At 38.6% G+C, this 26531-nt stretch overlaps 1 protein-coding gene across 2 annotated transcripts in view; it reads left to right on the forward strand.

Annotated features, from left to right (window-relative positions):
• The window catches only part of LOC146002485 (small G protein signaling modulator 1-like), a 408832-nt gene that overhangs the window by 247154 nt on the left and 135147 nt on the right, over nucleotides 1-26531 (forward strand). For both annotated transcript variants that reach the window (XM_083140359.1, XM_083140360.1), the window contains exon 4: nucleotides 2226-2388. In XM_083140359.1, the coding sequence (XP_082996485.1) occupies nucleotides 2226-2388 (163 nt within the window). The remainder of the gene's footprint in view (nucleotides 1-2225; nucleotides 2389-26531) is intronic.

Consider the following 26531-nt stretch of genomic DNA (forward strand, 5'->3'; position numbering starts at 1 on the left):
AGATGAGGCAATGACAAAGCAAAATAATAGAAATATTGTTTGTAAATATTTTAGAGAAGAAGTAAAAATAATAAGTCGAAATATTCGCATATTTGAGCGAAATTAGTCAAGTGACACCATGAAACAGAAACATTCAAGAGATTCGCTAAGTTTAGCGATCCAAGGTCGTTCGACCACTTTTCCCCCGCTCTTGAAGGTCTGATCATAAGAAACCTTTTTCCAGCCCCCTTGTTTACAAACACGGCAGGGTTTCTGTGATGTCGTCAAGATGAAACTTCTCAGAATGTCCAGCACTGTAAAGCATGCAACGCTCTTGTTTTTAAGAGATAAGCACATATTGAAGAGCATCGCAACGCAACTTACACAGAATGCATGAAAGTAATGGTACATAGAAAAAAATATAAGTAATCAAAAGCATAAATTTTCTCACGGTTAGTGCTAGAAAGAACTGAAAAGAAAGCAGTTCTGGACTGTAATGACAATGAGCATAGTTATCACTGTATACTCCTCTTAATGTAAGCGCTTGTAAATTTCATTGGATCATATACCGGGTGTCCCAGAAGTCTTTCCCTGATTACAAACTTTATTCATATCCGCTATATGCAAGGTAGAGATGTGAAAGTGCTGCCAAAATGTTGGAAAACTAACCAAGTTTTTTTTTGTCCCAGGTTTGGCTGTAGTGTAGCATTGTCAGTGCCCAGGAAAGCGGAAATGTTTACAAATCAGGAAAAAGCTCAGTGTGTACCCTGGTATCATTAGGCAACAAAGCCTGTACAATTTTCACTTCGTATGCACGAAAAAATAAACGTTTGTGTAAGATATCATAAAGATAACTTTTTGGCTGATGTTTTACGTTTGTTTTAAATCGCTGAGGTTGATGGTTCGGCCACTTCTCGATAAGTCAGAAACAGATTCTGTAGTCTTGAACTTGTCATAGCACGACTAAATGCTCTCGACATCGGGCGGCATCTTTCCATAGGTTGTTTGAAAGTTCCTCTGCACTGTTATTGGTGACCGGGTCTCGTGAGACACGTTTTTCCTGATTTGTGAACATTTCCGGTTTCCTGGGCAATGACACTGCTACACTACAGCCACGTTACTCAAACCTGGAACAAATAAACTTGGTTAGTTTTCCAACATTTTGGCACCACTTTCACATCTCTACATTGCATATAGCGGATATGAATAAAGTTTGTAATCAGGGAAAGACTTCTGGGACACCCGGTATATGATCCAAAGAAATTTACAAGCGCTTACATTAAGAGGAGTATACAGTGATAACTATGCTCATTGTCATTAACGTTTGACGGAAATGTCAACCTCTCTTGCATCCTGGGCTGCATTTTGCAGACTAGCGTGGCTCTGGCGCTTCTTATGTGTTTGTCCTTTAATCCATTTCATGTTAACACTATTCATCCCCATGATTATTCAAAAGTGGAAGGAAAGCGACGTAAAACAAATCAATTCAATGACTCAATCAGTCAGTACCATTTGAACAACTTTAGGATTTTGTGATTTATTTTCTGTTTTCCGTAGTAGAAATACAGGGTTGTTTACAAAATTACGTAAACTTTTAAATCTATATTTAAAGTAGCAGAGTGGGAAACATTATCCGCCACTAATTTCATTGACGTTTCTCTTACATTGTACATGATTTTAAGGAAGGAAACTGTGCCCGTAGTGTTGCACAGGTTGTCAATTTATTTGCTGATCCTTTGTTTAGTTCTTGAACCTCGCACGGTGATGAATAATTTGTCTTCTGTTATTTATGCATCCCAGTATAATTTTCATGTTGAACAATTTCTGGTAGCTCCAAGTCTGACGCTGCCTGAAAGCAATTTCAGTGTGAGCTTCGTCAGCGACACCACTATAAAACACTACAGAAACTGCTTCCCACGTCTTCTGTGAGATTGTTTGGAATATCCTCAACCGCAACCCTCGAATATACCCTTAAGTGAAATCGCGCTGATTCGGGTCCGGTGAATAGGGAGGCATCAAATTCATGAAGTCGTGCCTCATTATCAACGTGTCTTACTGCTTATTTAATTCGACCACAGATGGTAGCTCAAACGTACCATCCCATCAGGGATTGCTTTGACACGAAAGGCACCCAGGTATGTAATGCCGCGCTGTAAATATAACGATTTATAAAGACTGTATAGATAGCAATTGTTGATTTCAAAGCAAATGTTTAACTAAATCGTCATTTTCTCTGTTTCTTGCAGCTGCCGTAGAGGCGTGCCTGTCGCAAGGACTGAGGCGTCGTGCACTGGGACTGTTCAAAACAAGCTCCACCACAGCTCTGCTGCACAAGGTGGGAAAATCCTTCGAGCCAGCCGCCATCGTCTCCAAGAGAGTACAAGAAATCGAGAACGCCGATCCAAACAGGTAAGTCATCTCATATCTGTGTCATGTCCGTTAGAATACAATTACTTTGTAAATAACATAGATTTATTATTTATACAGGGTGTTTCAGCGACCATGTGTCCATAACTCTGATCGCTCATAACATGAACATTCTAAGGAATATTTACACCGATATTTCTGCATTGAGATATTTAAATACTTTTGAATGTGAGCTAACTTCACACAGCAGGCTAATAATGAAAGGAAGTCAGATATTTTCTTCCAGATTGTCAATTTCAGGAGATAAAATGATACATAAACGTTTCTCAGGGTATTAATTTCAATGTTTTTGTGACTGATGCCATGTTAATTATTAATTGGCGACGAATATGGACCACGTGTGTCAAAGGAGGGGTTTGGAGAAAGCGATTTTATAAGCGAAGCGGCGTAACATTGTAGTGGCATTTGTTCATGCCTGGCAACACCAGCAGTCCTTGTCTACAGACATGTCTCCAGATACTGACCATACAATAGCAAGAGAATTAATTTAGTGAAAAAAAGTGGGAATATAATCAAAATGTCCATCAGCTATTCATTGATTTCAAAAAAGCATATGATTCGGTCAAAAGAGATAAATTATATAATATATTAGTAGAGTTTGGAATACCTAAGAAGCTTGTTAGTATGATAAAAATATGCACCAGTGAAACAGAAAGTAAAATTCGTGTAGGTATTAATATGTCTGACAAATTTACAATTCATGATGGGTTAAAACAAGGAGATGCATTATCTCCATTGCTCTTTAATTTTGCCTTAGAATATGCTGTTAGGAAGGTAAAAGAAACTAAGGAAGGACTAAAATTTAATGGTGTGACTCAGTTGTTAGCATATGCAGATGATGTAGACTTACTGGGGGATGATATAAATACAATTAAGAATAATGCTAAAATATTTTTCAAAACTGCTAAAGAGATAGGTTTGGAAGTTAACAAAGAGAAAACTAAATATATGCTTACAGGCCGAAACCAAGTGTTAGGTAATAATCAAAATCTAATTATTGATAACAACTCGTTTGAACCAGTTTCCAAATTCAAATACTTAGGAGTAATATTAACAAATGAAAATTATATTAAAGAGGAAATAAAAAGTAGGCTTAATTCAGGAAATGCATGTTACTTCTCTCTTCATAAACTTTTGTCTTCTCGTTTAATATCTAAGAAACTAAAAGTTAAAATATACAAAACGGTAATTTTGCCTGTAGTATTATATGGGTGTGAAACTTGGTCCCTTACATCGAAAGAGGAACATCAATTGAGAGTATTTGAAAATAAGATCCTTAGGAAAATCTTTGAACCTAAAAGGGATGAGGAAACAGGTGAGTGGAGAAGGTTACATAATCTAGAACTACATAATTTGTATTCATGTCCAGATATTATTACAAGTAGAATAATTAAATCAAGAAGACTTAGGTGGGCAGGCCATGTGGCACGAATGGGAGAGGAAAGAGGAGTTTACAGGATTCTTGTTGGGAAACCTGATGGTAAGAGACCTGTAGGAAGGCCAAGACGAAGATGGAGGGACAACGTTGAGATGGACCTAAGGGAAATCGGTAGAGATGGAAAGAGTATATAGAACTTGCTCAAGATAGAGAAAGATGGAAGGCCTGTGTTGCTGCAGCCATGAACCTTCGGGTTTAAGAAGGCTAGAGAGTTAGTTAGTTAGTTAGATTAATTTAGTGCGAATTTTGAAACACTCTTGTCTAGGGGTGAACTGATGTATAAATACCAGGTATTGTAGTATTGTAAGTATTTGAAGGTAACAATTAACCGCTCCATATCAATGTACCAAACATTTCCTTTACAATACCCCTATATTAACTACTAGCCGCTATACTACTACTACTATTATTAACGTACATTTGTATAACAGATGTAGGTTAATAATAGAACGTACAAGGTGTTCATAAAGTCCCGGTACCATTACAAAAGAAACATAGCTTGTAGATTACATGCAATAGAACAATGCTGTTGATTGCAAAATGAGCTACAACTATCCACGTTGATACGCCATACATCTCAATGTGCGCACCTCTAGTTGCTCTCAGAACATCAAGACGGTAATCCACTTCTGCCCATACACGCCCCAGCATATCACCAGTAACAGTTAGGATACTTTCCTTTATGCTTCTTCGAAGAGTCGCAACATCTGGAACAGGAGTGCGGTAAACACAATCTTTGACATATCTCCAGGAGAAGAAATCCAAGGGTGTGATATCAGGAGAGCTCGGTGGCCAAGGAATAGGTCCATTACGGCCTATCCACCTGCCAGGGAAATGCCTATCCAGAAGACCTCGAAGATCCTTGGACCAATGAGAGGGTGCCCAATCTTGTTGAAAAATTATTGTTGGCTGGAATTCCTCCAACTGAGGAAGAGGGTACTGTTCAAGCATGTCGTAGTAATGTTCTTTGTAATGGTACAGGGACTTTATGAACACCCTGTACTTTAGTCGAACAGTTTTTTGGAACAAAATTATTATTTTTTTAAGAAAAATGCTACATTTTGTATAATTTTAGGATATTTTACCATCACAAAAGCAACAGTCGGCATTACGAGTACGCGGGAGGGAGGGTGGTATGTTTGTTCGGGATAGTACTGTGCGTTATCGGTTTATCCCATAATGATACTATTTAGTACTGTATTTTACAAGTTAAAACGTAAAGCAATCCAATGTCCAGCACACCGTTTCATGAACAGCCACAGGGGCGTTTAGATGGTGATCCACACATTCTTGGGCTCGGCCAAACTCAATATGGTGTGGTCAGCACCTCGCTTCGGTCGCCTTTACACCCCATAGCGGTCCTCAAGTACCCATTGTATAGAGATTGGGTGCTTCCCAGAACTGGTTTATGCAGTGGACGTTGTCGGAGAAGTCCCTAGCTGAGATCACCTAATCCGGGAATCGAAGCAGGACTTTCCGTACGGAGGCCAGACACCCTGACGGATGCGATTCTTTATCGAGCCTCCCCCGTAGTGTAACGACTAACGCTGTCGCCGTGTAATTATTGGTTCATGGATTCGTTTCCCTGTAGAGTCACATTGCGTAGTTGTTATTGTTTTATTTTAGGGAAAATCAGGAAAATCAGGCTTGAAGCAAACTTGTATTTGCGACTGTTGATTTCATCATCTATCAATGGAGAAAACTAGGTAAATGGATGAAGAGAGGACACAGGTCACAAGAATGTATGGAAGATTGAAGGTATCTGCACGCAATGCGAGAATGACAATTTGTAGCAGACAAAAAATGGAAGAAGGAACGTTTAAGCACAGAAAGGCTAATCGGAAATGGACATATAGTTTGAAGTGCTATCCAAACCTTCTTCGCCGGTTAACGAACCTGATAACCCTTGAATACAGGACGACGATGTTTCCACTACCCCGTCGGAGAGATCCGAAATATAACTAGAGAACCTAGATCAGCGTTTCAGCGTGAACACGAAGATGAGTGATAATTAAATTAAAATGATGCAGAGATACACAAGACACTAATGCTCAAGCCAGGACTTTAGACCTCCGTGGCGGAGTGGTTAGCATAGCTCACTAAGACACCAGGAGTTCAGGGTTCGAATCCAGGCCTTGGCGTGGTTGTTCTTTGTGAGTGTCCCTTCGTCAATTCCATTACACCATCACTCATCCTCATCGTCGCGATTAGCCAAAGAATGCAGAAATGAGACGTAAATAACCTAACCCAATCAATCAATCAAGCTAGGATACTAACCGTGTGTTTGTGGAAGAAAACAGATGTAAGGATTGATTGATTGATTTAGTTTATTTACTTCGCTTTTCCGCCACTTTTTGCTAATTGCGAAGATGGGGATTTGTGATGAAGTTTATGAAGGGGCACTCACAATACCCATGCCCAGGCAAGGTTTCGAACCCGTGACCCCTGGCGTCATAGCGTGACAAGGTAACAACCATTCTGCTACGGAGGCCGGCAGATGGGAGGAGAAAACGATGTGGGAACATAAACGGAATTCATGAACGCGATTGTCCATACCATTTCCTTGCCCTTCTCACCGTAAACTAGCTGGTACACAAGTACCACAGATAAACGTAATATATATAGGGTGATTAAAAATGTTAACACTTTATGGGAGATAGAAAATGTACTACCCGCCGTCTACGTGTAGTTCTTTTATTGAATTAGTAGAACAAGTGTCATTGCAGCAAAGTTCCCTCCTTTAAGCAAATTTTCTATTTTCCATATTGTGTTAAAATTTTTTGAATCACCCTGTATATGTATATACAGGTTTATCTGTGAAGGAACGTTGGATAACCACAGCTCTAACAACTCAAACAAGCAAAAATGGTATGCCGTGCATAGAAACTTCCCCAATTGCGCAAGAAGGCGCCTGCTCGTTATGCAACACACACAACTCTGCCGTAAGACTGGTTGCATACACACCCGGGCTCTATGGCAACGCGTCTGTCTCTCCAGAAATTAAAGAGCAGTCACGTCCAGCATAAAAGCATCATGGAAACCGATGAGAGGCGTTGCCATGGTGACGCATCTAAGCAACATGATACTTGGTTTAAGAGTTCGCCACGAAAGAGAATGGACAAAAGAAATCAATAGCTTATTTTTTGCCTCTTCGTCCGACGCGAACAAGGAAATTCCATAGAGAGATCTCTGTCCTTCCATCATTACGTTCCCGAGAGCAGGTGGAGAGAAACATGATATGTTCATTTGGTTATCGCCATTCTGTTGTTGTTTTTCGCAGTGGAAAACAAAATATATCAAGTTGCGCTCGCTCGCTGGTTTCAGATTATATATTTTTTTTATCTGGTGACCTCCACGTTCTAGTGGTTAGTGTAGCAGACTGTGCAATCAGATGTTATGGCAGATTTACTACTTGTAATATTGCATGACTACCAATCTAACTGACAAATGGAGACGCGAGAGTAGTTTCTTTGCAGCGAGTTTATCAAGAAATATATATATGGTCTTATAACGCTTGCGCATTGTGGAATTATACTCGCCTCAACTGTGACAGTGTTGTCTCTGCATATTCGTGAAGTAGAGGTTGTCCATAAATTATTAATCCCATAACAGATCAAAACATGTTTACTGTAAAAGTTTTCTCGGAAACAACAGACATGGAATTAGATTCATTGACTCAAATATGTTTAGTGAACATACGCGTACTTCTCATTATTAATAAACCTGTACATGGACACCCTGAGTGCCTTTCACAATATGATATTTATTGATGAATTCACTCCACGTGTTGCGGATCATATCCACGCTGATTGATGCCACAGCCTCCTTCTTGCTGCAGACGATGTCCTTCACGTAACCAAACATAAAGAAATCTAACGCTGAACAGTTACAGGAGATGTTGTCTCCCACAACACACACATTGCCTTTTCTTGCAATGCATGATGGTACCGAATGTTGCCAAGTTCATGGAAGAATTGTTTGAGATGTTCTTCATGTTAATACTAACGACCTACACTCCACTTGCATAGAAAGTATATTTTATGGACAACATTAATGGGGTGAAAAATATCTGTATAACTACTTCAGCAATTGAGTAGGCCTAGAGAACATAATTCTTTCCCTGCGTACAATAGGTTCTTATGCATTACACAAGACAGTTTAACGTGTATATACCGGGTGATCCGTTTGAGATGTCAGAAAAGTAAACCTTTATACACAAGAGGTTAATGTACGTATCTCTCAGCAGCTTGTAATTTAAGCAGAAAGGATGTAAGTTTACAGACTTCAGCCACATGGCAGCGCTAATGTGCATGGCAACAAAGGTGGTGATCACGTCACAACAGCGCACACAGTATGTCGTACGAGTATGCGAAATTTTCGAATATTACATTCATGCTACTGCCGCCACGCAGCTGACGTCAGTAATCCTCCACTCATTCGAAGCTTACATCCTTTGGGCTTATATTACAACAGGCTGCTCGGAGATACGTACATTAACCTCTTGTGTATAAAGGTTTACTTTTCTGACATCTCAAACGGATCACCCGGTAGGTTATTCTCTGTAGGGACGAGTGGAGATGCTTCCATTCATCTGTTTAATTATTACCAGTAAAGTTATACAAGAAGGATGCTGGTATGGTAAGGTTGACTCAACCGCCATGACATAATTTGATAAAGGAACTCTCCACGTTATGAACATTTCAAGTATTCGATGCGGTCACACGACAGATGTCAAAACGGTGGCTCAGATGAATTGTTGGTTTAAGGCTCGGCTGGACCTTTGGCATCCGAATGGGCGAATTTTTTAAAAAATCCTCTCCATTCGAAAAACCTCTTGGATATTTGAAAATATGAAAAATTACATACGCTTAGAATTCCTTGTAGAGCATTGACGTGAAGTTTCATGTAGTTTTCTTTTACTGTTGTCTAGATATTATCAATAGTTTAATAGACTTACGTGATCACGAAACATTTGATAATATCTAGACAACAGTGAAAACTACACGAAAATTCACGTCATTGCTCTAGAAGCAATTCTAAGCTGATGTGATTTTTCATATTTTGGAATATCACAGCAGTTTTTCAAATGGAGAGGATTTTTTTAAAAAAAATCGCCCATTCGGGTGCCAAGGGTCCAGCCGAGCCTTAAGTCAAGTTAATGCACAGATAGGCTAATCAGAACTGGACTTACAGTTTAATGTGGCATCCGAACCACTGTGCAATGTGCCTGCGCCTGGTATCGAATCCGGAACCACTTGATTTCAAGGCCACGACGTTACCATTACGCCATCGGGAATGCTCAAAAACGATAGTTGAGTATTCCCCGGCAATCTGCAGCATATCCTCGGATATCAATTCCCGGAGCTTAAATATCCAGAAGATTCGAGCTGCCCCTGCCAACGTGCAATACAGTTGCCGTGCGGCACTAATAATAACCTGTGACGCAACAACCCGTGAGGGTCATGGCCTACCTACCGACTACCGGCGAGGTGGGAGATCATCCAACCAGTTACGGCCTGACGTGTGGTCAGCACGACGAAACCTCAGTCGTCGTCGTAGTTTTCCATTACCTAGTTACACTACTCATTCGTAGCTCTCCAATTTCCTCACGATGGTGAGTGACCACCGGTCCCATACACAGGCCGAGATCTCAGAAGAAGAGTTGTTACGCTTTCTCTAGGACACAGGAACCTGCGTGCGTCCTGTAGCCGGGGCCAAAAGCATGACGCCTTGGATCGGATGGCCACGGTGCGGGACTGCTATGCGGTACACTCTTGCCGAATTTGGTCCCAAATTAGACCACTGCACTATCACGACAGTCACTGTTCAAATTTCACGGAAAATGCCTTCTACTGCTTCTTGCGCCTCTAGCGGCGGTTACCTGCATACACATGCAAGAACTTAAGGCTTTTCTTCATTTCCTGATTGGTCGGTTACCGTTCTTACCAAACTCGATTCATATCTTTCTTTTTGCACCACCTTTTTTTTAAAAAAATAACCCTGTATTGCCTCAACAATCGTAATAGACTAGATGTACATACATATGAGAGAGAAAGTTCGCGTCAGAAATGTATTTAATCTTTGCTTTTGACATCATTCCGGATCACAGTATCGAATTTCAAGTTGTTCATTTGTACAATCGTAAAAGCTCAGAAGTAGTCTGGGTCTCTCGGTTGTCATAGCAACGTAAGATAGCATGGAAACGCTTTTCGCCTGTAGCATCTTTGTGTCACAGTAATACGTAGACGAATTTTCCCAAATATACTGAAGATTGGCAACTTCCTAAACTTGTATCGCCTGACACATTTCGTTCTTTCTAACATGACATATTTCACATATGATTTCATTTTAGTAACGGCAATTTGAATTAATTACGTATTGTAAGTAACTGAGAATTTAATGTAAGACTGGTACATATCGTTGCATGAGCACGATGCTTCAAACTTAGCAGTGCTTTTAGGGGGAATGTCTTCCTTGCACTCTCCCCACTGGAAGCAATTCCTTGTTTGTCCCACCGCCACGCCCCTGGATAAATAAATGATACCGTCCATGATACCGTCGCCGTTCTTTGCTATTTAACCAGTTTTATATCTATACGTGTGTCACTCAATGCTGACCATTCATTATAAATTTAATACATAATAACTTACAATTCAAGTTGTGGAGTAAGTCGAAAAATAATTGATTAATCTGTACATATTTCTGACATTACACCATGTCATATTACTCAAAACAGTTACTCGTTGCCTTCCTTTGCTATGAAAATCCAAAATACCCGGTACAGGCTACTTTCATACACAGGGTGATTTAAAAGCAGTTTTGTGGTTACACAATATGTATAGTATGACCTCCGTTGTGAATGCTGTATGGCAGTAACATATTAACGTGTTATTTTTGAAATCCATAAATGTTTCACCTAAGTCAAAATAACAGTGAGTGTGCTGTGTATGTATAGCGACCTTTGAATCACCCTGTAGTTAAGACTGTACTAATACACGAATACTTTGTTCCTCATAGTTTTGTTTCGTGCGGTCTCTTGGTTCCTTATTTCGTACTCGTCCTATCCAGTCCCACTATCTAGGTAACTATTTCATCTTCTTTATTGTGCAAGCCTTAGCTTTCTCCATCACATTCTTTCATTATACTTCATCCTCTGTTCTTCTGACCTCAGTCCTTCTCCACCCTATTCAGCTCTGCTTTTCTATTGGTCGTCATATCCCGTGAGAGCGACGCCCTCTCCTTAATGATCTTAACATTTCACCTCATTGTGTATCCGCTCCCATTTCAAATTCCAGCTCTTTCACTGCATCTGGTTCATCAAATTTTTCTTGTAGTTCTTTTGTTATACTTTATCGCCACCCTCCATTCATCGGATGCTTGGCAGTAGCAGGGATTCTGTGTGCTTAGAATACGTTCATTGATCTGAATATATGCTACGAGGTAGACGATATATATATAGGTTAGATTAATCTTCATATTTAGATATTGGTGGAACGTATCGTAATTAACTTGTAGCCTGATTATACAGGGTGTATCAGAAGTGATCGTGCAAATTGAAACGGTGAAAAGTACACGATAGCTGAAGCAAAAAAGACTCAGTAAACATGGGGTCACAAACGAACCGTTTGCGAGATCATTGCGAATGTATTTTGATTGTTTGCACCCATAGTATGCCTTTCACGTGTGAGGTGACATAGTCCTACTTAGTAACAAATAATAGAGTTAAAAGGTTCACTTCCATAGACATTACTGTTGCTATTATTACCAAGCACTATTGTACTGTACTGTATGTTATTTGTTCGGCAGTGTTCAGTTTTAAACAAAGAAACCTCGGAGTGCGCAAAGAGAAGCGGACGATGTGTACAAAGAATCAAGTCAGCGGCGTATCGTAACCATACATTCGCAGTTATCTCAAAACAATGAGTACAAACAATCAAGTGAATGGCGTATCGTAACCATACATTCGCAATTATCTCTAAACAATGAGTACAAACAAGTGAATGGCGTATTGTAACCATACATTCGCAGTTATCTGTAAACAGTGAGTACAAACAATCAAGTGAATGGCGTATCGTAACCATACATTCACAGTTATCTCAAAACAATGCGTACAAACAATCAAGTGAATGGCGTATTGTAACCATACATTCGCAGTTATCTCTAAACAATGAGTACAAACAATCAAGTCAATGGCATATCGTAACCATACATTCGCAGTTATTTCAAAACAATGAGTACAAACAATCAAGTTAAAGGCGTATTCTAATCATACATTCGCAGTTATCTCTAAACAAGGAGTACAAACAATCAAGTGAATGGCGTATTCTAACCATACATTCGCTGTTATGTCTAAACACTGCGTATAAACATTAAAGTCAACGGCGTATCGTAACCACACATTCACACTTATCTCAAAACAATTAGTACAAACAATCAAGTGAATGGCGTATTTTAACCATACATTCGCAGTTATCTCTAAACAATGAGTACAAACAATCAAGTCAACGGCGTATCGTAACCATATATTCACAGTTATCTCAAAACAATGCGTACAAACAATCAAGTGAATGGCGTATTCTAACCATACATTCGCTGTTATGTCTAAACACTGAGTATAAACATTAAAGTCAACGGCGTATCGTAACCACACATTCACACTTATCTCAAAACAATTAGTACAAACAATCAAGTGAATGGCGTATTTTAACCATACATTCGCAGTTATCTCTAAACAATGAGTACAAACAATCAAGTCAACGGCGTATCGTAACCATATATTCACAGTTATCTCAAAACAATGCGTACAAACAATCAAGTGAATGGCGTATTGTAACCATACATTCGCAGTTATCTCTAAACAATGAGTACAATCAAGTCAACGGCGTATCGTAACCATACATTCACAGTTATTTCAAAACAGTGCGTACAAACAATCAAGTGAATGGATGGCGTATTGTAACCATACATTCTCAGTTGTCTCTAAACAATGAGTACAAACAATCAAGTCAACGGCGTATCGTAATCATACATTGAAAGTTATCTCAAAACAATGAGTACAAACAATCAAGTGAATGGCGTATTGTAATCATACACTCGACGTTATCTCTAAACAATGAGTAAAAACAATTAAGTTAAAGGCGTATTCTAACCATACATTCGCAGTTATCTCTAAGCAATGAGTACAAACAATCAAGTGAATGGCGTATCGTAACCATACATTCGCAGTTATCTCTAAACAATGAGTACAAACAATCAAGTGAATGGCGTATTGTAACCATACATTCGCAGTTATCTCTAAACAATGAGTACAAACAATCAAGTCAATGGCGTATCGTAACCATATATTCGCAATTATCTCGCAAACGGCTCGATTGGGACCACATGTTTACTGAGACTTTTGCTTCTACTCTTATGTACCTTTCACCATTTCAGTTTGCACCTCAGATACACCGTGTATACTATAGTGAAATGTACAACATGCTGAGAATTAACATCCCTCACAGAGATACGATATAATTTTACTTTTAACACATTATACACTTAACCTTTTCTTTTTACTTACGAACCCTCTAATTATGACAAACTGAAATATTGTGAGTGAAAACATGCTGTGAATGTATTTGTATTTACGTATCCATCTAACAGACTCAAAACCACAAGATACATGTGTTTAATTACCCATCATCTCCCAATTATCTACAATGAAATACCTAACTCAATGTGTGTGTTAAGTGTATTTGTACACGGCGTGCTGACAATAATGAGAGTGGACAAGGGCTCTTGCCTGCTGATGAACACCCTAGTTCCATTTGTGTACACCAATCCCATGGTAGCACTATCTGACGTCACGCGTATAGTATCCAGTGTTTACCAGCAGAGTTCACAGTATACTAAAGACACAAGTATGACAAAGCAATGGCCACATATGTTTTCCTCGATTCTATTCGTTTCGTAGATTTTCGCTTCCAGCTATACCAAGTTCTTTAAAATGTGAGGGAGAAAGTTATACATACGGATACAAACATAACAACTGAGATACGGGAAAGAAGGAAGATAGCTAACGAATGAATATCAACACTGCGAACACTATATTCACTACAACCTTACAATTCTGCAAGTAATATATTTTCAAATTTACAATTTAGCAGGGTAAGATAAATTTTGTACATTGCTTTTAACACCCACCCTTCAATAAGAAATACAGAAAAATATTAATATACTTTTTGGATACGTTTCAACAGACCCACACGGCCCTTTTTCAAGCCTAATTCCTGATATTTAATATAGAAATGCCTGTTATTAAAGGCTATCAATACTTTGTAGAAACAATTCTTTGAACATAATATTGTTGGTAAAAACAGTTTAATGGGTAAATGTTGTTGCATTGCTATTCTGGAATTAGAGAAACATCAAGATTGTTTATTTAAGATACAACGGTGTGCATTAGTACATCAAACCTTCTCGATGGCGTGGTAGTGGTAACATCGTCGCCTTGCAATCAAGGGTCCCGGGTTCGATACCCGATGGAGGCACATAGCACTGTGGTTCGGATCTCACTTTAAATTGTATGCCCAGTCCCGATTAGCCTATATGTTCATAAAGTAGACTTAAAACAACAATTCAGTCAAACACGAGTACATCAAATTGTCACTTTGTTCAACTTTCAAATTATGGTTTTCTACCAATAACTACTTTGAATTGCAATTGCTTCTATGAAGTGCTGTTAACATTTGATTTTATTTTTGATGTAATTTATTTTACTTCGCTTTTGTGCCACTGTTGGTTAATTGTGAAGATAGGGAAGAGTGATGATATGATGAAATTGATGAATGTACACTCACAAATACCCATGCTCAGGCTGGGATTTGAACCCTGAACCCCTGGCGTCGTAGCGCGATGTGCTAACCACTCCGCCACGGGGACCGGCTGTTAACATTTGAAAAAAGGCATACTAACATGAAGTCAACGTAAGTTCAAGTGCTCGAAGAATGTACGTATTTATCTTCTGAAATATTGCCACAAGAGAAAAAATACAATTCTTGGAATGTGTACAAAACAGCTCACGTAGAGACCATATGTTATGTCTAGTCCCCGAGGTCGTTTAAAACTCCGATTTCCCCAGCGTAATGCACGCCCTGGCGGCTGATTGTGCAATTAGTTCACGCCAATTGCATTTTTCGATGCACCGCGAACGAACGAGCCAATGATTTTGCACTGACCCGCAATCACTGCTTCTCAAAATTGCCACGATGATTTTACACGTCACTGCTCCGATGACGTAATTAACGAGCAATTCCACCGAGCAATTCAAAGCCATACCGTTTGCTCTAAACCTGCTTGCGGTTCTACTGCTCATAATTGGAACCTCAGCGTGCACAGATCTGTAATTACCAGACTGTAAACGTCTTTCTTTTGTTTGAAGCCTCACACAACGCAGTGTGAGCCTGCAGAATGAAAGATTGAAAGTTTCAAAGCGCGATTCATATTACCTATATTATAAGCAGATCTCGGACTTTATTTTGTTAACCTATTTTTCCTTACAGGTATGTATGGAATAATAAGTTATGTCTGCGTTTCATTAAAAAAACGCAACAACTGATGTTTATAGTGCCTAAAAAAACTATTTTGCTTGTTAGAACATATTTTAGATTTATGCGCCTAAATCAAGCCTTTTTTAGGTTTTTATATGTATTTAAAGGTTTTACAAGATTTTTATGTCACACAGAGGCATTGGCTTTGTTTGGTCACGAAAGAATTTAACGACGAATGTGTTTGAAACGTACTCTCTGTCGATTTCCCTTCCTCCAAATCCATGGTGATTTATCAAAGCTCTAAACAAAGCAAAATATCTGGTTCCACTGTTACCTGTACAATACAAAGTGGTCTGATCTGTGTGGTCTTGCTCACTTTCGCGTTACTTCGGTGGTTTTTGGCATTCACGCCTTGCAAACTAACATTTCAGCATTGAAGTTTTCACCACTGACTATGCTTTTCTTGATGATTTTCAGCATATAAGATGATCCTCACAGACAAAATTGCGGAGCTTGACTGTGGATAACATGAAACAAGATTGTTGCCTAACTATACGGTGGAGACTTCATTTTAATAGCAAATTTTCAATGGTAAGTTCTGCCATCGCCGTAGGGTTAGGTAACACACATAACGTTATGCAAGATAGTGCGTGTTTCAGGATACAGGTGTCCCATTTTCGTTGCCGGTGACTATACCTAATCAGCATTTTTCAAGAATTTTGAACTATTTTCAGTGTTTTTTTAACCTACTTCAGGATTTTTCGAGCCTCACTTAAGATTTGTAGGACCTATTTTAGGAGTTTTAGAGCCTGTTTTAGGACCTTAAAGCACACTTTTTAGAACCTATAAATCCGAGGTCTAATTATATTTAGGTGAAGAAGAAACGAAATAATTCAGGCGCTTTCTCTCACAAGCCAGCTTTTTTTGGGCCAAATATGGTCTAAGAGAGCCATGAATCCAACCACGAAGAAGCTACACATTTTAAAATATGATCTTAAAACACTTAATTTATTAATTGGATTGGATTAAAAGTAATTAATTCTTGTGCCATAGCGGCCTTCCTACAGAACTCTACTGGTAACAACATGAAAAACTATGCAATACATTCGAATATATGGCTAACATATCACAGCAGATTTTAAAATTCGGCTAAGAACAGTGAAAAAAATTATAATGGAATGTTTATTATTCTGACTTAATGATACACGTTATACGAAAAATTTTCACAAGCGAACTCGAAATATTAAAAAAATATATATTTCTAGTAGACCGGGTGCCCTGTATTATTCTACCCCTGATTATAAATACTTTATTTTTTATGCATTCACTGCATATTACAATGCTATCAGAGCTTCTGACCATGTGTATATAATACGTAAAGAAATCAGCATAGTGTAAAGTGGGAATATGTAGTTACGCTCCTGGCCATATTAGTATCACCCTTCTCGGAAACTTTTGTCTTCATGTTTCCAATTATGTAACTGGAGGTCTTTGTCACAGCGACTAGAAGAAGATGGAGTTTACAGAGATGGATCTGTCGAATCTTAAATTTTCGTGTTCGTGCGCGACGTAGATTGGAGATAATACACACATTTACATCAAATGAAAGTCAATGCAATTTCAATTGAAATATGCAATCCATTTAAGCCTTTCCCTGGATTGCGTGGAAAATTTCTTGAATTGAATAGTTTAAATTACGTATCATACTCTCATTCCTCAGAAGCGCACCTGCTCATTAACTCTGCCTGTCGAATTCACCTGTAGGAATTTTAACTTAGACTACACGTATTGTGTATTTAATTTTTACATGTCGCCTCCATTACGTATTCATATAGCGAGATATAACATATCAGGGTTGCCACTGCTTTGGAAATCCTGCAAAAGTCAAGAAAATCGATTCGTTCATTCATTTCGTTTATCTTACTTCGCTTTTCTGCTACTTTGGCTAATCTCGGAGATGAGGATGATGTGATGAAATCGATGAAGGGACACTCACAAGGAACACCCACGCCTAGACTAGAATTCGAACACGGGACATCTGGTGTCGTCGCGCGCTGTGCTGACCACTCCGCCACGGAGATCATCTCAAGAGAATCAACATAAAAGTGAAAACTGTCATGGAAAAGACAGGGAATTTTGAACATACTCCGGAAAAACTGGAAACATTATGAACTCTAAAGTAGTTTTGGTATTTGCCAGGATTTGTGAATGTTAGTAGTCTTTTGTTTATATTATGCATAAAACTGTTTTTATAATTAATTGTCGTTAATTTTTTTTAACAATATTGAAAAAACGTGCCTTTCTTAATCAGGGTGTCTACCAAAATAACTAACCCAAAATTCTTGATTTTTTCTTGACCTTTCTGTCCTTTTTCTTGACTTTTTTCTTACGTAGGTATAGTTGGAAAATAAGAAAGTAGATACCACAAGCCTGGTTAAGATGAAAACTGAAACTTTAACTAGAGATTTTTGACTTGCTTTAATTATTAATGCATGTAAAAATTAATGCTTCACAATTCATCCTGTGTGGGGAATGGCCACATTACTTTGTTTAATATTTTTTTGCAAAACTTCACACAAATAAGAATATAATTCTTAAGAAACAAAGTGAAAAATCGTCACCACAACTCAATACAATTTCAAATTTCCAAATATTCAATTTTATCAAATCCCAGTGCAGGTACATAACCATGTAAATTCACTATAGGTACTGTAAAAAAACATAGCAAAAATTATTTACCACAAGCATAATTTCTTGACTCTCTCTTGATCTACCAGTTGATTTCGTGACTCTTTGTTGACTGGTGGACACCCTGCTAATTCGAAAGTGCGGTTTAACATTCTAAACTTGGTTATTAGCCTCAAAGTCCTTAAAATGGTAACACCATTAAGCCTTGTTTCCATGATTATGAAACAATAAATATGCTGACCAAGGCAGTAATTTATTTTATTAAAAACATAAACTAAACGTAACGTTTCAACCTTCTAGCAAGGTCTTCTTCAGACTCTGTATCAAGTACAAAAGTAACAAGATACAAAAACAGAACATTATATATACACAAACATTACTCCCTCCAGACTATTAGAAAGTTGTTAGGAACTTTCTAGCAGGTGGCTTTCGCTTCTCAACTGTACTTTCACCTAAAAGGCTAAACATATTTACTTCCATATAGGATGTGGTTGGGATTTATATCTCACGCTCTTTTTCCTTCATTTTTCTTCCTTCTCCTCTCCTCTTTCTCTCTTGTCCTTTCCACTCTTTCTAACACCTTCTTGCATTCTTTGTTTATCTTCAGTCCCCCATTCCAGTTCATTGTGTCTTCTTCACCTTTCTTCTCTATTTCCTTGGCTTCCTTCCATTTTATCACTAGCATTCTCTTCTCCCTTCCTATCTGCTTAGCCTCATCCCACTCTATGTCATGTCCTATTTCTCTCGTGTGTTTCAATATCGCATCTCTCTCTCTCTTAAGTCGTACATCATCCCTATGTTGTTTCAACCTGTCTTTCAGTCTCTTTTTCGTTTCTCCTATGTACACACTCTGACATTCTTTACATTTTACTTCGTAGATAATCCCTTTCTCTTCCTCTTCTCTGTTTTCCTTTTTCTTGTTTGCATCTTAGCAATAGAAGAATGTACAGGGTTATTACAAACGATCTTCACGATTTCAGACACATGTATATCAAGTTTAATGAAATTCAGACGCAAAAGATTATATCAATGTAAAGATTAACTCATAAAGCTATATTTCATGACCTCACAAGTGTTCAACGTGAGCCCCTTTGGTAACTCGAAACACATCTCTACCTGTTGCACTGTTTCCTTGTTTACTGACGGGCGCCAGTTGACTTTCTCTTACAGATGCATCAACTTCCTTTAAAATCAGAACCATTTACGAATTGGTCACTGGGCGGATCTGCACCAAACTTTGTACGGAAATGACGCTGCACAGTAATAACTAGACCTTTGATTTTTAGGTTCTAAAAAATGTGCTTTTAGGTTCCTAAAATAGGCTCTAAAAATCCTAAAATAGGTTCTAAAAATCCTAAAATAGGTTCGAAAAATCCTAAAATTGGTTCGAGAAATCCTAAAATAGGTTCTAAAAATCCTAAAATAGGCTCTAAAAATCCTAAAATAGGTTCTAAAAATCCTAAAATAGGTTCGAGAAATCCTAAAATAGGTTCTAAAAATCCTAAAATAGGCTCTAAAAATCCTAAAATAGGTTCTAAAAATCCTAAAATAGGTTCTAAAAATAAAAAAATAGGCTCTAAAAATCCTAAAATAGGTTCTAAAAATCCTAAAATAGGTTCGAAAAATCCTAAAATTGACAAAAAATCCTAAAATAGGTTCTAAAAATCCTAAAATAGGTTCTAAAAATCCTAAAATGGGCTCTAAAAATCCTAAAATAGGCTCGAAAAATCCTAAAATAGGTTCTAAAAACCTTAAATTAGGTTCCAAAAACCTTTAATTAGGTTCGAAAAATCCTGAAATAGGTTGCAAAATGACTTAATTTGGTACAAAATTCCTGAAAAATACTGATTAGATACAATCGTTAAAAACAAAATTTCACAAGAACCGTAATAACCAAATATTAACTTTCTAAACAAATTTTCATTTCTTTATATCATTTTCAAAATTATCTACAAATTATTATAATACTGCACTCGTGCTGTTAGAAAAAGTTACATGTTGATATGAAAAATGAATTACGTATGTATAATTTGCTGCACAATATCAGGGTGGCTACTCACTTGGAATTCCTTGAATTCCGGGAATTACACGTGAATTTTTGGCACCGGAAATTATGCGTGAATTATTGGCACTGGAAATCATTCCTGAATTTTGGCAAGACATGAAATAAGGTGCAAGCGGATGTTTTGTCTATTCCATTTTTTTATCCGTAGACGTGAAAAATTGCAACTTTTATCAATCCATACCCCATTAAATTTATACATGTTTATAAACGCCCTGAGGCAAGTTTCTCTCAGTTTAGCTTTTATTTCATTCATTTTTTTGAGGATGAAAAAGAAAGCTATACAGAAAATAAAACATTTTCTCAATCCGTTTACTTTGTTAGTGTCTTTTACAGAACAATCTGACAAACGGAAGATTATTACAAAATAATAGATCTTGAAGTTCATTAGGTAAATTTTTTGTTACATTGGAATCATACAAACCCTTTATATTGTCAATATTTCTGTGTATAGAAGGGAGGGTGAGAGTCGGTAATACGTAAGGTTGGAATAGAGAAAACATCTGCTTGAATTTTTGGAAAGTTCACGTTGAAATCCAGTAATTATAAAGGGTGTTTCATAAACTGCGCAGTTTTTAAACAGCTTGTCATTTTTTTGTTTGAAGGTTGGCAACACTGTTCTTGTTCAGTTTAGTTGCCATGGAGCGGTTCACTATCGAGCAACGCGTCATTATCTTGAAAACACATTACAGAAACGGAGAGTTTTATGCACAGAGAGTTCGTAATCTTCGCGCGATCTTCGGACGTTACAATGCCCCCACTGTAACAACAGTTAGGAGGTTGGTGAAGAAATTCGAGATATCCGGGTCAGTTGCAACCATAAATTCGCCTGGGCGAAAACGTAGTCGTCGCACACATGAGAAAAATGCAGTAGTGCAAGCCAGTGTGAATGTTAGCCCCGCGAAGTCACTTCGCCGTCGTTCACAACAGTTGGGGATATCTGTATTCTCAGTGCAACGAATACTGAAAGAAGACCTTCATATGCACCCTTACAAGGTTCAGTTGACGCAAGAGATCAAAGCAACCGATCATGCGAAACGAAGAAATTTTGCACAATGGTTTGTGACAAAACAAGAAGAGGACGGGAATTTTGCAAGAAAAGTAATCTTCAGTGACGAGGCACATTTTCACCTCTCAGGTTTTGTTAACAAACAGAATTGCCGCATTTGGAGTAAAGAAAACCCCCAGAGTGATCCAGGAAAAACAAATGCATTCGCTACGTTTCACAGTTTGGTGTTGATTTTGGTCAGGAGGTGTGATTGGCTTCTTCTTTTTTGAAGATGAAAATGCAGTTACGGTAAACGGTCCTCGTTATCGGGACATGATCAGAAATTTTGTGTGGCCTGCTCTGGATGAACTGGATACCGTGAGTATGTGGTTTCAGCAGGACTGGGTTACCTGCCACACATCCAACGAGACAATAACCTTACTGCAAGGAAAGTTTCCTGGCCGCGTGATCTCACTTCGTGGTGACCAGGAGTGGCCTCCGAGGTCTTGTGACCTCACCCCATGTGATTTCATTTTATGGGATTATGTGAAGTCACAAGTGTACATGAACAAACCTCAAACAATCCCAGAATTGAAGAGTGAAATCCAACGGGTAATTGGTTCAATCGACAGAGACGTCTGTAAAAGTGTCATGGTGAAATTCACAGATCGAGTTACTGCCTGCTTTTAAATCGCATACGGGCATATGCTGGACACTTTTCACTTTTCAATTATTAAATCGTAGTGAATGTGTAAAATAATAAAAATAAAAATGTCAACTTTCAAAAGCTGCACACTTTATGAAACACCCTTTACTTGAATTTTATCATGGTCCTAGTGATGCGTTATCCACACTCAAACTCCACCTTTTGTCTGTGAGGATCATTTCATGTGCTGAAAATTACCTTTCAACAGAAACATAGTCAGTAGTGCTAATTTGAATGCTGAAATATTACTTCGCAAGGCGTGAATGCCAAAAAGGACCAAACTGACGCGGAAGATAGCAAGGCCACACAAATCAGAAGTTTGCACTTGTAAGTGTACAGGCAGTAGAGACGATTGGGTGCCAAAACTGAGAATGGGGAGGAGGGGGGGGAAGGACAGTTTTCTTTATTTTAGTAGGCAAGGCTTAGCATTAAAAGTCTATAGTGCAGGGGTAAAAAGTAGGGGGGAACTGTCTCCTTTCGCCCCCACTGTCTGCAGGTAACAGTGACGTCAGACATTTTTAGTTTTGTTTAAAGCTTTGATAAACATCATATACTTGAAGGGAAGGAAATCGACAGAAAACATGTTTCAAACACGCCAGTCATTGAATTATTTCGCCAACAAACCTAGTAAATACCTCTATGCCTAGTAAATACCTTTGTGAGATATAAAAATCCTGTAAAACCTAAAAAAGATTTAATTTAGGCACATAAACCTAAAATAGGTTCTAACAAGCAAAATAGGTTATTTTAGGCACTATTAAACTTAGTCAGTTGTTTCGTTTTTTTATGAAACGCCGATATAACTTGTTATTTCTTATTTACCTGCAAAGGAAAAAATAGGTTAAAAGCCTAAAATCCTAGGTCTAGTAATAACAGACTTAATCTAACACACTAAACTCTCTCCTGTCTTCGCCGGCAGCCATTTTCTCTCGCAGCAGTGTTACCAACCGTATCTGAAATGATATGAGATAAAACTTTATGAGTTACTCGTTACATTGACATAACCTTTTTGTTTCGGAGTTTCATTAAACGTGATTTACATGTGTCTGAAATCGGGAAGATAATTTGTAATAAAAACAATACCGACTTTAAATAAACAGATCATCTTCATTTGAAAACTCTATTGCTATTATTTGTATCTTGTATTATTTAACGTCGCTTTTCTGGAACTTTTGACCAATCGCGTCGATGAGGACGAGTGGCGATTAGATGCAATTTATAAAGGAAAACTCGCAAGGATCACCCATACTAACACCAGGACTCGAACTTCTGTAGTCTGTAGCGGGGATCGAAATTTGACCACTTACCGAGCCAGCTATTGCTGAACTTGCCACTACATTGTTGATTGATTCCTTTATTACTTCGCTTCTTGTGCCACTTTTGGCTAATTTGCGAAGATGGGGATGAGAAATGATACAATGGAATTGATGGACACTCACAAACATCCACTTCCAGGTCGGGATTCGAACCTGGGACCCCTGACGTCGTAGCGCGATGTGCTAACCACTCCGCCACGGGGGGGCGGCAAACTTGCACTACTGTTGACGCAGTACACTGACACCTCCAATGAAAGTCCACTAAGAAGTTTTCATTAGCAAGAATAATGTGGTTGTGGTGTAATTTGTGCCTTTTATGAACAGGTGGTAGCTTTTTTGCACCGTTCGAAAGAGTAACGCTTACGAGGAGAAGCCTGGCTGACTGCTGTTATTTCTGTGACAATTGTATTGATTTTTATGATGAAGGTCTTATTTGCAGGGGGATGAGTGGGAATTCCCCCTCTGCTTGCTCATTTTTGGTGCTTGTGACGAAGTATGTACACATACAATTTATATAATACCCCAATACTCCAAGATAATTTACCATAGTCTCCCACTAGAAATTTATCAAATACCAGGGTAAGTCAAAAAGTATATGCACTTTCGCCGTAATTTTTCTCAGGCTCGCCGCACTGCCTTCAGCGCTTGTGTGCTATAAGGTTGTACTTTTGTGGTCATGTGGTCGAGGTTTCATCTTAATCGCTACGTTCTTCTTTCTTTTGTTACAGATTAAACTTGGCCGCTCCACTGGCAGTGTGCACCAAGGAAGAACAGCAATCAGTGATCTGATTTCTCTGGTCTGAAGATGTGTCAGGGGTTGAAATTCATCACAGCCTTTTCTGTACACTACTGGGACAGCGCTTTACACGTAGAATTATGTATAAGTTGATCGAGAGGTTTAGAAATGGCTGGACAAGCGTGAAACACGAAGCGGGAGTATGACCATCAACCTCCACCACTGATGGGAAGATTCAACAAGCTTGAGAGATGATTCTGATGAACCGATGGTATGAACTGATATTCTGACATCATTAGATGTTCTGAAAGGCTGTGATGAATTTCAACCCCTGACACATCTTCAGACCAGAGAAATCAGATCACTGATTGCTGTTCTTCCTTGGTGCACACTGCCAGTGGAGCGGCCATGTTTAATCTGTAACAAAAGAAAGAAGAATGGAGCGATTAAGATCAAACTTCGGCCACATAACCACAAAAGTACAACCTTATATCACACAAGCGCTGAAGGCAATGTGGCCAACCTGAGAAAAGTTGTGGCAAAAGTGCATATACTTTTTGAATTACCCTCGTATCACGCTGGTTATGATGCTGTGACGGTTCTCTATTACATCACAAGTCAATGTTTATTATGTTTTCATTGTGAATTTAAAATATTCATATCTGCTGTAAACTTTAAATGTTTTTTTTTATTTGATTTGATTTAGTTTATTTTACTTCGCGTTTTGTGCCTATTGGCTAATTTGCGAAGATGGGGATGAGGGATGAAATTGATGAATGGACATTCAGCGGGATTCGAACCCAGGACCCTTGACATCGCAGCGCGATGTGCTAACCACTCAGCCACAGGGTCCGGCTAAACTTTAAATGTGTATGTTCCGTTAAACTAAAATGTGAAATAACGTTTTCCTCTATTTGAATGTGTTTGTCAGAATCGCTGTCAAAACTTGTAACAGTTTTGGGGTATCGTGATGAAAATTGATGTATGAAAACGTGATTCGCAGTATTTTCTTTCTTAAAATTTCCAGGTAATTGTAGTAATATAATCTGTCCACAGATGATAGTTTTCCATTAGCTAATTCCTGGAATATTCGACAGTTTAATAGCGGTACACATATTATTAATTAGTGGCGTCTATAGCACAATCCTTCTCTCGTGACCGATTCTATTAATTAATTTATGCTAGTATATTAGAACCCCTCGTAGTGTAGCGGTTGGAAACTTACCTTCCTCATTAACCCAGCTTCTTGTGGATATTATGAGCAGGGAATATATTTAGTTATTTTCACCAAAATATGGAGTTAAATATGGACTTAAAATTGCAAAAAATTACCTTTTTAATAACATAAGATACTACACCAGCTACATAAAATACAGTCTCTGCATTCCAACTATTACCGTGACTGTGTTGAAGAGAAACCAGAAGCGAATCCCGTACGTGTGCCACAAAATCGTTGCTTCTGGCGCTGCTGTCGTGACTGTGTTGAAGAGAAACCAGAAGCGAATCCCGTACGTGTGCCACAAAATCGTTGCTTCTGGCGCTGCTGTCGTGACTGTGTTGAAGAGAAACCAGAAGCGAATCCCGTACGTGTGCCACAAGATCGTTGCTTCTGGCGCTGCTGTCGTGACTGTGTTGAAGAGAAGCCAGAAGCAAATCCCGTACGTGTGCCACAAAATCGTTGCTTCTTGCGCTGCTGTCGTGACTGTGTTGAAGAGAAACCAGAAGCGAATCCCGTACGTGTGCCACAAAATCGTTGCTTCTGGCGCTGCTGTCGTGACTGTGTTGAAGAGAAACCAGAAGCGAATCCCGTACGTGTGCCACAAAATCGTTGTTTCTGGCGCTGCTGTCGTGACTGTGTTGAAGAGAAACCAGAAGCGAATCCCGTACGTGTGCCACAAAATCGTTGCTTCTGGCGCTGCTGTCGTGACTGTGTTGAAGAGAAACCAGAAGCGAATCCCGTACGTGTGCCACAAAATCGTTGCTTCTGGCGCTGCTGTCGTGACTGTGTTGAAGAGAAACCAGAAGCGGATCCCGTACGTGTGCCACAAGATCGTTTCTTCTGGCGCTGCGCTGTCGGGCGTGCAACTAGTAGCGAGGGTGGGATTAGCAATGGGCTGCTCGACTTGGGACTCTCTTCCAACGTTGCCAAAATAACGTTTGTAACAACCAGGAGCCGATACTTGAGCCCTCATTCTCTATTATTGACAACAATTGTAAATAAACAGGTATTTCAAGTGTTTTACAATAGGAACAGCAAACAGTTGGGAGGTGTAAAAAGAAAATAATTTTTGTTTGAATGACAGAAAACTTGTAATTAACGCAATTGGAGGGTATAAAAAAGGTCGTAAACTTTCATTTGTTTAACGTCGCTTCGAACTTTGTCAGTTATTCGGAAGAAATTCACCCAACCCTTTCGGTCACAGGGGGACATGTACAGTAGTTATTGCGCGAAGTTTGGAGTATATGTTCAGAAATGTTCTGAAATATGGCAATAATGTGCAAAAATAACTAAAATATGTCAAATATAAGCGAAATCCTTATATATGTACGTAAAAATATGGAAAATAAAAACTGAATTTTTCGAGTCTACATGCCATGATGCGCAAAGATAATACAGCATGTTCAAAAAGTGACGCAACCTTATGGGAAATCACATGAAT

This window comes from Lepisma saccharinum, chromosome 18 (genome assembly GCF_977018435.1).
Source record: "Lepisma saccharinum chromosome 18, izLepSacc3.1, whole genome shotgun sequence".
Classification (NCBI taxonomy): Eukaryota; Metazoa; Arthropoda; class Insecta; order Zygentoma; family Lepismatidae; genus Lepisma; species Lepisma saccharinum.